Source organism: Panthera onca, chromosome C2, assembly GCF_046562875.1.
Source record: "Panthera onca isolate mPanOnc1 chromosome C2, mPanOnc1 haplotype 2, whole genome shotgun sequence".
Taxonomy (NCBI): domain Eukaryota; kingdom Metazoa; phylum Chordata; class Mammalia; order Carnivora; family Felidae; genus Panthera; species Panthera onca.
Window position 1 is genome coordinate 65,180,616 of NC_138347.1, and position 13,425 is coordinate 65,194,040.

Consider the following 13,425-nt stretch of genomic DNA (forward strand, 5'->3'; position numbering starts at 1 on the left):
AGGGTGGGGGTTGAGAGAAGAATGCCGGTGAAGAGCTGTGTACCTGGAGGCTGCCTGCTCCTCTCAGGACCCTTGTCAAGAGGGACAATGGATATTAAACACGATCCGGTCATCTTTTTCTGACCTTTGTAATTCTAAATTTCCAGTAAACCGTAAAGAAAATTTATCTTAATGAGGGGATTTTTGAAGCTGTATATAGTGTCCGATCCACCAAAACTCTTTTGCCAGCCATCGAACACACACAGGCACGCACACCCCAGTTCATTCTCTTGTATTTGTTTTTCTCAGTTAAAGTAGAAATATACTGGAGTATATTGGAATGAGAATATACTGGAGTGAGAAAGCTCTGTATTCAATAGCCATTTGTTGTCTGGGGATAAGGAGAGAATTGAGCTGATTAGCACCTAGCACCTAGCACCCAGACTTGCTCCAAGCAGCTGATCAATGAAGGTTTGTTGAATAATTTCATTATTGATTAGATGGTTACACTTTGATGAATATGCTGAAAGAATATAACAATTTGTTTTAATTCTCTCTTTGGAGATACATGTAATGCTTTTTTTAAATTTGTTTCCCTTCCAGTATTTCATTCTGATGTTTATAGTATATGGCTTTGAAGTGGCATCTTGTATCACAGCAGCAACACAACGAGACTTTGTGAGTACAATCACAAAAAGCACAGAGCAAAAATGATCACATGAATCATTGTTATCATCATAACAATATAAGAGCTGACATGTATTAAGCCCTTACACTGTACCAGGCACTCCAATATGTGCATTAATATTAAATACATAACTACTTGGGGCACCTGGGTGGCTCAGTTGGTTAAGCATCCGACTTTGCCTCAAGGTCATGATCTCACGGTGTGTGAGTTCGAGCCCCGCATCGGGCTCTGGGCTGACAGCTCGGAGCCTGGAGCCTGCTTTGGATTCTGTGTCTTCCTCTCTCTCTGCCCTTCCCCGGCTCTCACTCTGTCTCTGTCTCAAAAATAAACATTAAAAAAATTTAAATATATAACTACTTAATCCTCATAAGAACTCTATGAAGTAGGTATTATCACTGTGGTCATTTTATAGATTTTAAAAAAAAAAATGAGACTTAAAAAGGTGAAGTAACTCGTCCAAAGTTACACAACTGGTAAGGGAAGGAGAAGAATCCTGAGTCCAGGCAGAGCGACTCCAGGACCCAAGCTTGTACTGTTGTGCTCTTCCCCACACTGCAGTAGCCTCTAGCCCTCCAGCAGGATGGGCAATAATCCACAGCATCTAAGACTTCCTCTCAATTCAGCATCCCTCATCTCTCCTTTTCTCCATTTCCCAGTTCAAGCCACCCTACGATGCCTGCCCCCTGCCCTAGTCTCACTGGGATTTCTTTGAGGATGGTAGACTTTAAATTCCCCCTCATAAGGACTTCAGACATGCAAAGCAACCTCCCACATACACCACCCCTCTTGGTGCCTCTGAGCACAGTTTTACTCCAGCAGTTTTACTCCAGAAGATAACGTTCAGTGCCCCCAGCAACAGGCAGAGCAAATCATTTTGCTTCCTTGGGGATGAGTGTGCTAACTCTTCTTCTTGTGTTGCCTCCTCCTACCATAGTTCACGCCCAACCTCTTCCTGAAGCAGATGCTGGAGAGGTACCAAAATAATAGCCCTCCAAACAATGACGACCAATGGAAAAACAACGGAGTCACCAAGACCTGGGACAGACTCATGCTCCAGGTAATGCCTGCAGTCTTGGGGAGACTCCAGTATCCAGGTGTGAAGACGTGGTTGGAAGTGAAGTCAAAGTGTGGGGACCACAGTCTCTAGGCCGTTTCCTTCAAAAAGAGACTGGACATAGGCAAATTCATTTATTCCTCTCATCTATGCCTCTTGTGTGCACATCACTCAGTGGGACCCCAAGATCACTATTTTATTCTCAATCCATGATGTTGATTAACTTCCATTTAGGGATAATGACATTGTTAAGAAATCTAGAGGCACATGCTGCCTCTTAGAACTCAGGCATCACCTACATTAAAAGAAAAAGTTTCCTTCTCCACACCACACTGAACTCAAGTGGCAATCATTCCCTATTTTGCTTATTTAGTACCTATGGGCTAGTCCTCCTAAGGACCATGGGGTATGAATTGATTTGAATGCCCACTTTTCTCTAACTGGCCATCATACCTTATATGCAAGTTTATCTTAAATATCATCAAAAATCCAAGTCTTTCAGAATATCCATAATCACCCCTACTGCCTTTGTAAACTTTTATCCCTACATAAACCCGAATCTGACCCAACTCTCACACTGCCCCCTCTCTCCCCTCCCCTCTACCTGCTCACAGTACGTCATCAGCAAACTCCCATATAGCCTCTGTGCCTTCTTTAATGTCTCTTTACCCTCTATCTTCTATCATTTCCTTCATTTATCTGAATATTCCTATTCCAATAATTCTTTTTACCCCATTAGAAACTCCAACTCATTGGCCACTTTTTTTACTTTCTATCACTCTTCTGACCATAGGTCACGTACTTTTTCCACTCTTTTAACAAGAACTAAGCCCTTTGAATGGAAATGGGAATGCCCACATATTTTGAAAAACCTTCTTACCAACTTTTAAAAGCCCAGTCTAAAATAATCCTGGCTCAAACTTAACCATTCTTCCCCAAAAGTCTCAGGTCAAAATGCAGGATACTTATTTCCCTTGGTGAGAGATTTTCCATAATCCAGTAGCAAAATAGGACATGCTTTAAAGACAGCTGATTTATCATCAAGTTTGTTGCGAAGTATTTATTCTAAACGTTGAGAGGGGCCTGTAGTTTTAAGTTCCTCCCTTGAAACATTTGAACAGAATTTAGAAAAAGGAAGGAAAATGATGTGAAGTATGTTTCCTCCCTTAACCTCAACTCTATCCAGATTGTGAGGACATTAGCTAAGTGTTCACTGATCTTCGTTTCCTATGTAGAGACATAGCTGTGTGCCACCAGGTTTTGGTTATTTTTTTTCCCATTATTAAAGTCATACATAATTACTTTAGAAAATGTTAAAAATATAGAAATGTAAAATAAGAATTATTCCTAATTTCTTCACCACTAGAAGTTTTAATTTTCTGATTTTTGATTTGCTCATATGTCGTGAGACTAATTATAGCTCTCTCACACTGCTGTATCAAGATATTCATATTAATAATAATTAACATTTAGCAAGGGTTTACTATGGACCAGGCGTTGTACAAAACAGATTAGGTGCATTAACTAATCCTCACTGAAACTCTGAGGACCATGGGCTGTGTTAAGGAAACTAGGCCATGTTTTACAGTTAAGGAAAATGAGGCATAGGGAGTTGAACTCATCAAAGGCCATGGAGCTCATCAATAGCTAGTAAAGTAACAAATGTTGAAGTATTTTCCAACCTCTAAAATGTAAGTTATTAATACCCTCAGCTCTTGTTTGGGGAATTTTATTTTATTTTTATTTTGTTTTTTTTCTTAATTTTTTTTAACATTTATTTATTTTTTTGAGACAGAGAGAGACAGAGCATGAACGGGGGAGGGTCAGAGAGAGAGGGAGAGACATAGAATCCGAAACAGGCTCCAGGCTCTGAGCTATTGGCACAGAGCCCGACGCGGGGTTCGAACTCACAGACCATGAGATCATGACCTGAGCTGAAGTCAGATGCTCAACTGACTGAGCCACCCAGACGCCCCTGTTTGGGGAATTTTAGTAAACGCAAGATATGGTATACTTTCCGTATCTTCTTTGTCCATAAAATCTCAGTTGCTACATTGATGGCTCTAGCAAGGACCATGAAAGAGAATTTTGTATCTCTCTTCCACTGACAGGACAATTGCTGTGGTGTAAATGGTCCATCAGACTGGCAGAAATATACGTCTGCCTTCCGGACCGAAAATAATGATGCCGACTATCCCTGGCCTCGTCAGTGCTGTGTGATGGACAGTCTTAAAAAACCTCTCAACCTGGAGGCCTGCAAGCTAGGAGTGCCTGGTTACTACCACAAGCAGGTGAGTCCTCGCCACCCCAGACCGGCCAGGTTTCCTGCTCTTCATGAGGGAAATACTGCTTAACTGTAGGTAATAGTCTCTCATAAAGAATTCCGCATCCTTTTTCCTAAACCTTTGTCAACTATTTCCTTCTCTGGTAGTGAAATATGGATGCTAAGATTAGCAGGGTGATCTGGGAAAACCTGCATATTAAAAGAATCGACAGAACATGAGAATTGCAATAACAAAGTCCAACTTTTTTAAATGCAAACTATTTGCACAATGTACAGAATTGGTGTTTCGATTTTTTTTAACATTTATTTTTGAGAGAGAGAGAAAGAGAGAGTGAGAGAGAGCATGAGCAGAGGAGGGACAAGAGAGAGGGAGACACAGAATCTGAAGCAGGCTCCCAGCTCTGAGCTGTTAGCACAGAGCCCAAGGCGGGGCTCAAACCCATGAACCAAGAGATCATGACCTGAGCCGAAGTCAGATGCTTAATCAACTGAGCCACCTAGGGACCCCTAGAACTGGTATTTCAAAAACTATTTACATTAAGCAAAGATTTGCTCTATTTTTGCAAAATGTAAATTGGAAGGGGTGTATAAAGAGAGAATGCTTTGCTAATTTCCAAAGCAATGGCAATTGCTGATGGTAAATGCAGTAATTATATAACCACATTCCTTATTCAGTGATAATATAGGATAATACTTTTCTTCGTGTTTATTTTTTTATTTTGAGAGAGAGAGAGAGAAAGCTAGCATGTGAGTGGGGGAGGGGGAGAGAGAGAGAGAGAGAGAGAGAGAGAGAGAGAGAATCCCAAGCAGGCTCCACCCTGTCAGCTTGAAGCCCAACATGGGGCTCAATCTCATGAACCATGAGATCATGACCTAAGCCAAAATCAAGAGTCAGTGGCTTAACCAACTAAGCCACCTAAGTTCCCCTAGGATAGTCTTAATAAAATATTAGATTGGTGATTTGGTTACAGATGGTTTTTGAGTAAGTGTTTCCAGCCTGATGAGAATGATATAATGATCCTGAAAACTAATATTTATTGAGTACTTACTAAAGCCAGACACTGTTCCAAGTACCATATGTATATTAACTTGTTTAAAGATCAAAGGTAGGGGGCACCTGGGTGGCTCAGTTCGTTGAGCGTCTGACTTTGGCTCAGATCGTGATGTTACAGTCCATGGGTTCAAGCCCCACATCAGGCTCTGTGCTGACAGCTCAGAGCCTGCAGCCTGCTTCAGATTCTGTGTCTCCCTCTCTCTCTCTGCCCCTCCCCTGCTCACTCTCGCACATGCACACTCTCTCTCTGTCTCTCAAAAAGAAATAAAAACGTTAAAAAAAAAGTAGGCACCATTATGATTCTTACTTTAGGGATGAGGAACTAAGATGTAGAGATATAAGAAGTACCTAGCCCAAGGTCACTCAGCTAGTAAATGGTTGAATCAGGATTCATACCCCAGCAGTCTAGTTCCGGAGCCTAGACTGTAAGCCAAGAAAGAATTTGGAAATATTCCCAAATAGCCCAACGCGAATCCTCGTATCATTGTAGCCAGCCTCTGAAAGGTTTATACTGCTTTGCGAGTTACCATTTTGAGGAAAGTTGGTTGTGTGCCAGTTTGTTAAATAATTTGAGAAATGTCAGACTCCTTAGTCTGGCAGTAAATAATGCAATGTGCACGTTTAGAATGAAGGACACTGTACAGCTGATCATCATCCCACATCTGGAAGGGTGCCTGGACTGGGATTGGATGCATTAATCCGGAAAAGGATGTAGGAGTGATGTAGATTATTTTGCAGAGTCCTTCAAAGCAACCCTTATTTAGCTTTTGAGCAGCATTGTTTTAGTGTCATTTTAATCAGGTACATTCAGACTGCTCTAAAGATTCAATTTATTCCTTATAATCACAATATGCAATATAATTATCACTCTCAGGAGTAATAAAATGCTTTCCATATTTCAACCTTGGCACTGACCCTCACAAACATATCTTGATTGGACTGTAATTACATAGAAATTATATCATCTCTGTGAGAGAGACAGAAAGGGGTATTTGCCCTCAGATAATCAGTTTATCTCCCTAGGACATGTGATGTTCTAGTAGGGAGGGACCTTCACTCGAGTTTTGACAACCTTCTCACATTCTCCCTTTCGGTTCCTTGGCCTCACCTGTCCTTAACATTTCCATCTCCTTACCCACCCACCAGCTACACCACAGCTACAAACTCATCATCACGCAACCCTACTCTCCTGCCAAATTCCTGGACCTGAAATTCTTCTCTCTGTCCCCGTCTCTAACTTCCTTCTGTCTCTAACTCCCCGTGCTCCTACTTTCTCAATCTCACTCATTCTTCACTCTCGACAAAGTTCTTATATTCTAATCCTTTCCACTTCTCCCCCTCCTGGTCCTCCAGATTCCCACACACCACAATCCTTTCCACGTTATAAGTCCTGCTAATTCTCCTATAGCAATCCCTTTCCACAAAGGAAAATATGCCACCCAGTACTTCATACACTGTACTTCTGTCATTGCAGTTGACGTATCGTAAGTATTTTTTCACAAGGCTCCTTTTTTCTGAGTCCCCTTGAGGACCATGCATTACTCCATTCTGTGTCTCCAGTACCCCACAGGCTGCCTGGCACAATGCAGGCATTGGGGAATGTTTGGTGGGTGGTTGGTTGAAGAGATAAATGACTCTTTTTCATATCCATATTGTGGCTTTTCGAAATCTGCATAAATGAAGGCTAACAAAATTAGGGATGTCATCATAAGTGTGGTGATAATAGAAATCAACCAGGGCGCCTGGGGGGCTCAGTCGGTTCAGTGTCTGACTCTTGATCTCAGCTCAGGTCATGATCTCGCAGTTCGTGAGTTTGAACCCCATGTCGTGCTCTGCTATGACAGCACAGAGCCTGCTTGGGATTCTCTTTCTGCCCTTTTTCTCTCTCCCTCTCTCGCTCTTTCTTCCCTCTCTCTCTCTCTCTCTCTCTCAAAATAAACTTAAAAAAATAAATAAGTAAACCAGAATTTCACATAGCATGTAAGATGCAGGTATATGTCTTCTTACTCATGCTCCAACTGCCCTAGAAACGCTACGCGCTGTCTAATCACTATACCTCAAGAACATTATCACAGAACTAAGGAAGACCAAAGTAAGCACCACTACAATGATAAAAAGGCATCATGAAAAGGCACTAAATAAGAAGAGGTGAAAAACCTGGGGCTTTTGTCTGTGAGTTCCATGAGAACAATACCCATGTCTGTCTTGTCACTGCTGAATGTCCAGCCCAGTGCCTGGCACCTGACATAAGTGGGCTTTTGTACATGTTAGGACAAAATGTCCAGGAATGTCAGGAGGATCAGTGAGTAATGGATACAGGAGTGTTTGTGAACTATTGTGTCACGAATGATATTGTCATAATCATCTCTTCGTATCATGTTCCATTCATTCTATCAATGTTTATTGGGTGCCTATTTTGTGCCAGGCACTTGTGCTGGGTTCTAGAGATTCAACAATGAGCACAATAAGATCCCTGCCCTCCAGAGCTTACACTGTAGTATGGGAGGCACCAAACAAGTTACCAAGTAAATACATGATACGTTCCAGGTAGTGATAAATGCCATAGACAGAAATAAAGCAGGGTAGGTATATAAGGAATGATAGGGTTTTTTTTTCTCTATGGTGGTCAGGAAAGGCTTTGTTGAGATAGTATCTGCATAGAGTTCTGAATTAAGTGAGGAAATGAGACCTTGACTTAAAGAAGATTGGGGAAGAGAGTTCTAAGGAAAAGAAGCAGCAAGTGCAAAGGCTCTGAAGTGGGAGCATTCTTAGCTTTTTAAATTTTTTTAGTTTATTCATTTTGGAAAGAGAGAGAGAGCGAGCACAAACAGTGGAGTGGCAGAGAGAGAAGGAGAGACACAGAATCTTAAGCAGGCTCCAGGCTCTGAGGTGTCAGCACAGAGCCCGACGCAGGGCTCAAACCCATAACTGTGAGATCATGACGTGAGCTGAAGTCAGAGACTTAACCTACTGAGCCACCCAGGCACCCCTGTTAGCATTTTAGAGGAACACCAAGGACATCAGCATGGCAAGGCCAGAATGAGTGGAGGAGTAGAAGGCAAGAATGATCTAGGATTTGTAGGGCTTGAATCTGCAGGGAAGGATCCCCCTTAGGAAAAAAAAACTGAAAATACGCATACAAAATTAGGTGCAGGGCCTTGAAATGGTCTTGCAAGTAAGCAGCCCTGAAGCTTAAGCTCATTAGCTTTGCAGGGAAACAGCTTCTGGTAGAGGAAGCTGGGGTCATAGAGGCAGAGCCGCATCAGAGAGTATCCCGCAGGCCATTGCGAGGACTCAGAATTTCATTTTAAGGGTGGCGGAGAGCCATTTCTTTGGAGCAGGGATTTGAAGTTATCTGATTTATGTTTTATAAGCATCCCTCTGGCACTATATAAAGGTAAGTAGGATGCCAACAGTAGGCTCAGGCCTCAGGGAGACCAATTAAGAGGCCATTGTAGTAATTCTGGTGTGAGACCATAGTGGACCAAAGTGTCAGCAGGAGTTAGTAAGTGTTTGAATTTGAGATATAGTTTTTAAAGTTTATGTATTATGTATTTTGAGAGGGGGGAAACCAGTGGGGGAGGGGCAGAGAGAGAGATGAAGAGAGAGAGAGAGAGAGAGAGAGAGAGAATCCCAAGCAGACTCCATGCTTCCAGTGCAAAGCCCAACACGGGGCTCACACCCACAAATCGTGAGATCATGACCCAAGGCAAAGAGTCAGACACTTAACTGACTGAGCCACCCAGGTGTCCCTGAGATATATTTTAAGAGTAGACCCAGGCTGGCTCAGTTGGAAGAGTATGCTACTCTTGATCTCAGGGTTGTAGGTTTGAGCCCCATGTTGGGTGTAGAGATTGCTTAAAAATAAAATCTTAAAAAAAATAAAATAAAATAAAGTAGACCCAAAAGGTTTTGCCTGCATATTTGATGTTGGATAAGAGAAGAACAGTTAAAGATAATTCAATTTTTTTACTTGAGCATGTAGTTGAATGCAGACGTCTGTAATATAGAGAAGAGTAAATGGAGAAAATAGAGGTACTTAGCAAAGGCAGGGTGCGTAAGTGGGTTAACAAGGGACTGGAGCAGGGTCCGAAAAGATGGAACGTTAAACGGTCACCTATAGCCACTGGGCAGGGCCTAAACTTCAAGGTCAGCCTTTGGAGAGCATTTCACTCTGGACATGAAAGTCCACGGAATCATCTGGCGATTGCATTTCCTAGACTTCTCCCAGGGCTTTAGCATGGGTCACTCAGAGGGCAGCCCTAGCCCCACGTGTGTGTATTACTCCTGCAACTTCGCATGGTGATGGAACAGAGTGTGCCAAATATACAAACTTTCCGGATTATGGCATGCATGAATGAATGATTTGATTAATAAAAAATGAATCATTTGCACGCACACATGGCTTTTCAAGCCCTCACTAGAATCCAATAAAGATATGTTGAAACATAGTGTCAAATGAAAGCATGAAACAGGACTTCTTTCAATGCTTAAAAAAAAAAACAACTCTGATTTTCATAGATTAGAAGCAGTTTTCTTTAAGAATAAACAGGGGTGCCTGGGTGGCTCAGTCGGTTTAAGCGTCCAACTTCAGCTCAGGTCACTATCTCGCGGTCCGTGAATTCGAGCCCCGTGTCGGGCTCTGTGCTGACAGCTCAGAGCCTGGAGCCCATTTCAGATTCTGTATCTCCCTCTCTCTCTGCCCCTCCCCTGTTCATGCTCCGTCTCTCTCTGTCTCAAACATAAATAAACGTTAAAAAAAAAAATTAAAAAAAAAATGTCAGACTAAAATAGCAGCACCTTTGTTAGACTGAGTGATAAAGACATAAAATAATGTGATATAGAGTAGCTGTTGAACAGAATTATTTCTATCCCCTTGGCAGAGCCCTGTTAATACCTGGATGTCCACGGGGATGTTGAAATAGCCTGGTTATGTTAAATTAGACTTTGGAAGAGTATTGATACAAATAGATATCTGCTTTTCCCCCATCTCTTACATCTTTCTCTCTGGTTCCTCTCACACCCATGTGGGATCACCTGCCCCTCCAGGGCTGCTACGAACTCATCTCTGGACCGATGAACAGACATGCCTGGGGGGTTGCCTGGTTTGGATTTGCCATTCTCTGCTGGACTGTGAGTATTTCCCTGCACAAGTTAAGGAGAGGACTTGAGATTAACCCCTGGTTAATCCAGCCACACTAGACAGTCTGGAAACAAAACCTTGGACCTGAGGGCTAGTCAGGACCAGACCAAGGACAGTGGATTCCCCTGACAAGTGGGTGTTTATATCCCCTACCAGGGAAGAGATGTGCCCTACTAGCCACATCCTTCTTCAGGCTGATGGGGAAGCATTTGCCTGCCCTTCCGGCTCTCTAGATCTCATGAATTCATTATAGTTAAATACCAAACACTGTCAGCTCCCTAGATGGCTCCTGCCCAGCACTGATCTGCGTTTGCTCCTTCCAAAGAGCTGCCTCCTCCAGGCTCACCTCATCTACTTTATGTGATGTTCATGCAACAGAAAGGTAGGGCAGTGGTTCTCAGCCCTGGCTGCACATTAAAACTTCCTGGGAAAGCTCGGGGAAAAGAAACTATGCATGAGCCCCAAACTCTGAGATTCTGATTCAGTGGATCTAGGGGCAGGACCCAGGCATTTAAAAAAAAAAATTTTTTTTTTCCACATAATTCTAATCTGCTGTCAGGATTTAGAGCCACTCATTGCATTCAGGAAGAAGTTCTAAACTTTTGGTTTCAGAACCCCTTCACACTCTCAAAAATTACTGAGGACTCCAGCAAGCTTTTATTTATGGGGGCTATATCTATTTATAGTTACGCTATTAGAAATTAACACAGAATTTTAAAAAATACTTATTAATTCATTTAAAGTAACAATAATAAACTGATTACATGTTACTGTTAACAATATATTTTTGTGAAAAAAGTGCCTATTTTCTAAAACAAAAACAATGAGAAAAGTAGCATTGTTTTACATTTTTAAAAGTATCTTCGGTGTCTGGTTTTAATAGAAGACAGCTGGGTTCTCATATTTGCTTCTTCACTTCCTCTGTTATAGTATATTGCTTAGGTTGAAGGATTTTAAGAAAATCCATCCTCACACTGATAGGTAGTGAAAAAACCAAGAATGTTTTGATAGCCTTATCTAAACGTAATCGTGAATATTCTTTGATATTACACAAAGCTTGACAACTAGTAGTTTTTAAACATTAGTTGCAACGTGGATTCTAAAATTATGTCAACAAACTTTTCAGACTGTTATATTAAAATAGGTTACATCAATTTGTCTTGAAATTTGCATATGTCATTTACCCGTCCGTGATTCTATTAACAACATGCATCAGTTATTTGGGAAAATATTGGTTCACTGTGTTATGCTGATCTTCCAAATGTAGGCTGAATTCTCTATGCAACCAATAAATCACATTCATTGTTATTGCCATATTGGAAAGGACCTTAAGCATGGGGGTGCTATGGGCCCATCATGACAGAAACAAGTTTCCTGAGTTTTGCTTGAGTGCCCAAATTTATCACTGGCAACAAGTATTGTCAGTTGTTTTCCTCAAAGTGACAGACTCACTTTGTAAAATTTTGAGACAATGTCTGCCAAACATCCAATCTGAATAACTGTAGCTTGTCTATTATTAGTCATTTTTTCAAGTAAAAGTCATGTTGCATGAAAAAATGGCTGGTTTAGTATACAACTCAATTACACAAGTGCTTTGCCTTCAGACAACCATCAGGTTTCACTATGCAACAAACTGTTTTGTGCATACTTTGTTTCAAGAATATTAAAAAGATGTATATTCAAAGGTGAACACTTAATAAAATTAGTAATTCTTACTGCTTCACCAAAAACAACCTTAAAATTCTAAAACTCTAAATCTCTTAAGTCTGCCTTTTTTTTTTTTTTACTGCAAGTACACAGCAGTGAAGAATACACTGACTACTAACACAGTTTAGTGCCTCTAACTTAAATCCTGCTAAGATGCCAGCAGTTTTACTTTCCACTGCTTTGCATCATCAGTACAAATGTGAAAACAGTAAAAAGGGCAAAAAAAAAAAAAAAAAAAAGTCTTAACACTGTTATGCAAAAGGTCTTGACCTCATGGACACCCACAAGGGTCCCTTGGGTGGTTATGCACCACACTTTAGGAAATGCTGGGTTTGGGGTGAGAAGCTGAGTGAGGCAGGCAGGAAGGGAAAATCATTTCCTCTGAGAAGTCATCGGTGGTCCCTCACCCACCCTCAGGAACTCCCACAACACTCTGCACACACCTCTGTCATGTAATGGTCACTCTACTACAATGTATTTGTCTCCGCCAAAAGCCTGGGAACCAGCAGCTTCTGTATCCCCAGTGCTTAGCAGAGCACATGGCATGTGCTTGATACTTTGTTGAATGAATGAAAAATTTTAACAGTGAAGTTCCTATTCAGCCATGCTAGCAGGAACTGTGGGATAATGTTTAAAGGCTCTCAAGGACCTTAAAACTCCAGACCAGTTAAAAACCCTTGACATTTCCACAAGCCTCAAATGGACTCTGAATCTAGGAAGCCCCCCTGAATGAAATTCAAAAGAGGGAAGGGAAGGAAACCAAGTGTAGTGAGGACCTGCTATGGACAAGGTGTCATATCCAATGCTTTTAGCATTAAATCCCTAGAATAATAGCTAGGTAGGTAGCCAGTCTCCTTGGTTAAGTTCCTCACTCTCTCAGTCTCTTCACCGGGTTCTGGAAACACTCAGTGGAGTTATATGCGCAGCACTCACGACAGTGTCTGATGTGTAGTACGTAGTCAATAAACATCAGACATTAGCAGTAATGCTATTTTATGATCTCATTCCATCTTCTAACTTGGGGGGGTAGGTGAAGAAGATGGTACTATCTCTACTTTCCAGATGTAGGGAGGGAGGAGCAGAGCTGCAGAAGAACCCAGATATTCCAGCCCCTTGCCTGAGTCAAATGCCTTGAGTTCTGTGGCATTCTGCAGGGGAGGCCGTACCAGGTCATAAGCATTTTTGGGAAAAGAGGGAGTCCTGTGGGAGGAGAGGTTCAATAGTAGAAGGTAAGAAAATTGTACCTCCAAATGGTACATACGAGAAATAGGAAGCCACTGGAGGGTCATTAGCCCTGATGGGAAGAAGAAAGGATTTCCCCAGGGGGGCTAGTTTAGCACAGAGGTGAGAGGAGCAATCCCAGAAGACGGCAAGTCTGGGTGCAGTTTGGGACAGGGAGGTGGGAAATGGGGAAGGTGTGTCTGAGTGGCAGGATAGTTACCTCTGCCCCATGAGGTGTTGTTTGTTTGTTTGTTTTTAGTTTATTTGCTTATTTACTAAGAGAGAGAGAGAATGC

General features: G+C 41.8%; 1 protein-coding gene across 2 annotated transcripts in view; it reads left to right on the forward strand.

Annotated features, from left to right (window-relative positions):
* Window positions 1–13,425, forward strand: part of UPK1B (uroplakin 1B) — a 30,116-nt gene that overhangs the window by 15,084 nt on the left and 1,607 nt on the right. For both annotated transcript variants that reach the window (XM_078453042.2, XM_060639944.3), the window contains 4 exons: window positions 583–657; window positions 1,602–1,724; window positions 3,833–4,012; window positions 10,109–10,192. In XM_078453042.2, the coding sequence (XP_078309168.1) occupies window positions 583–657; window positions 1,602–1,724; window positions 3,833–4,012; window positions 10,109–10,192 (462 nt within the window). The remainder of the gene's footprint in view (window positions 1–582; window positions 658–1,601; window positions 1,725–3,832; window positions 4,013–10,108; window positions 10,193–13,425) is intronic.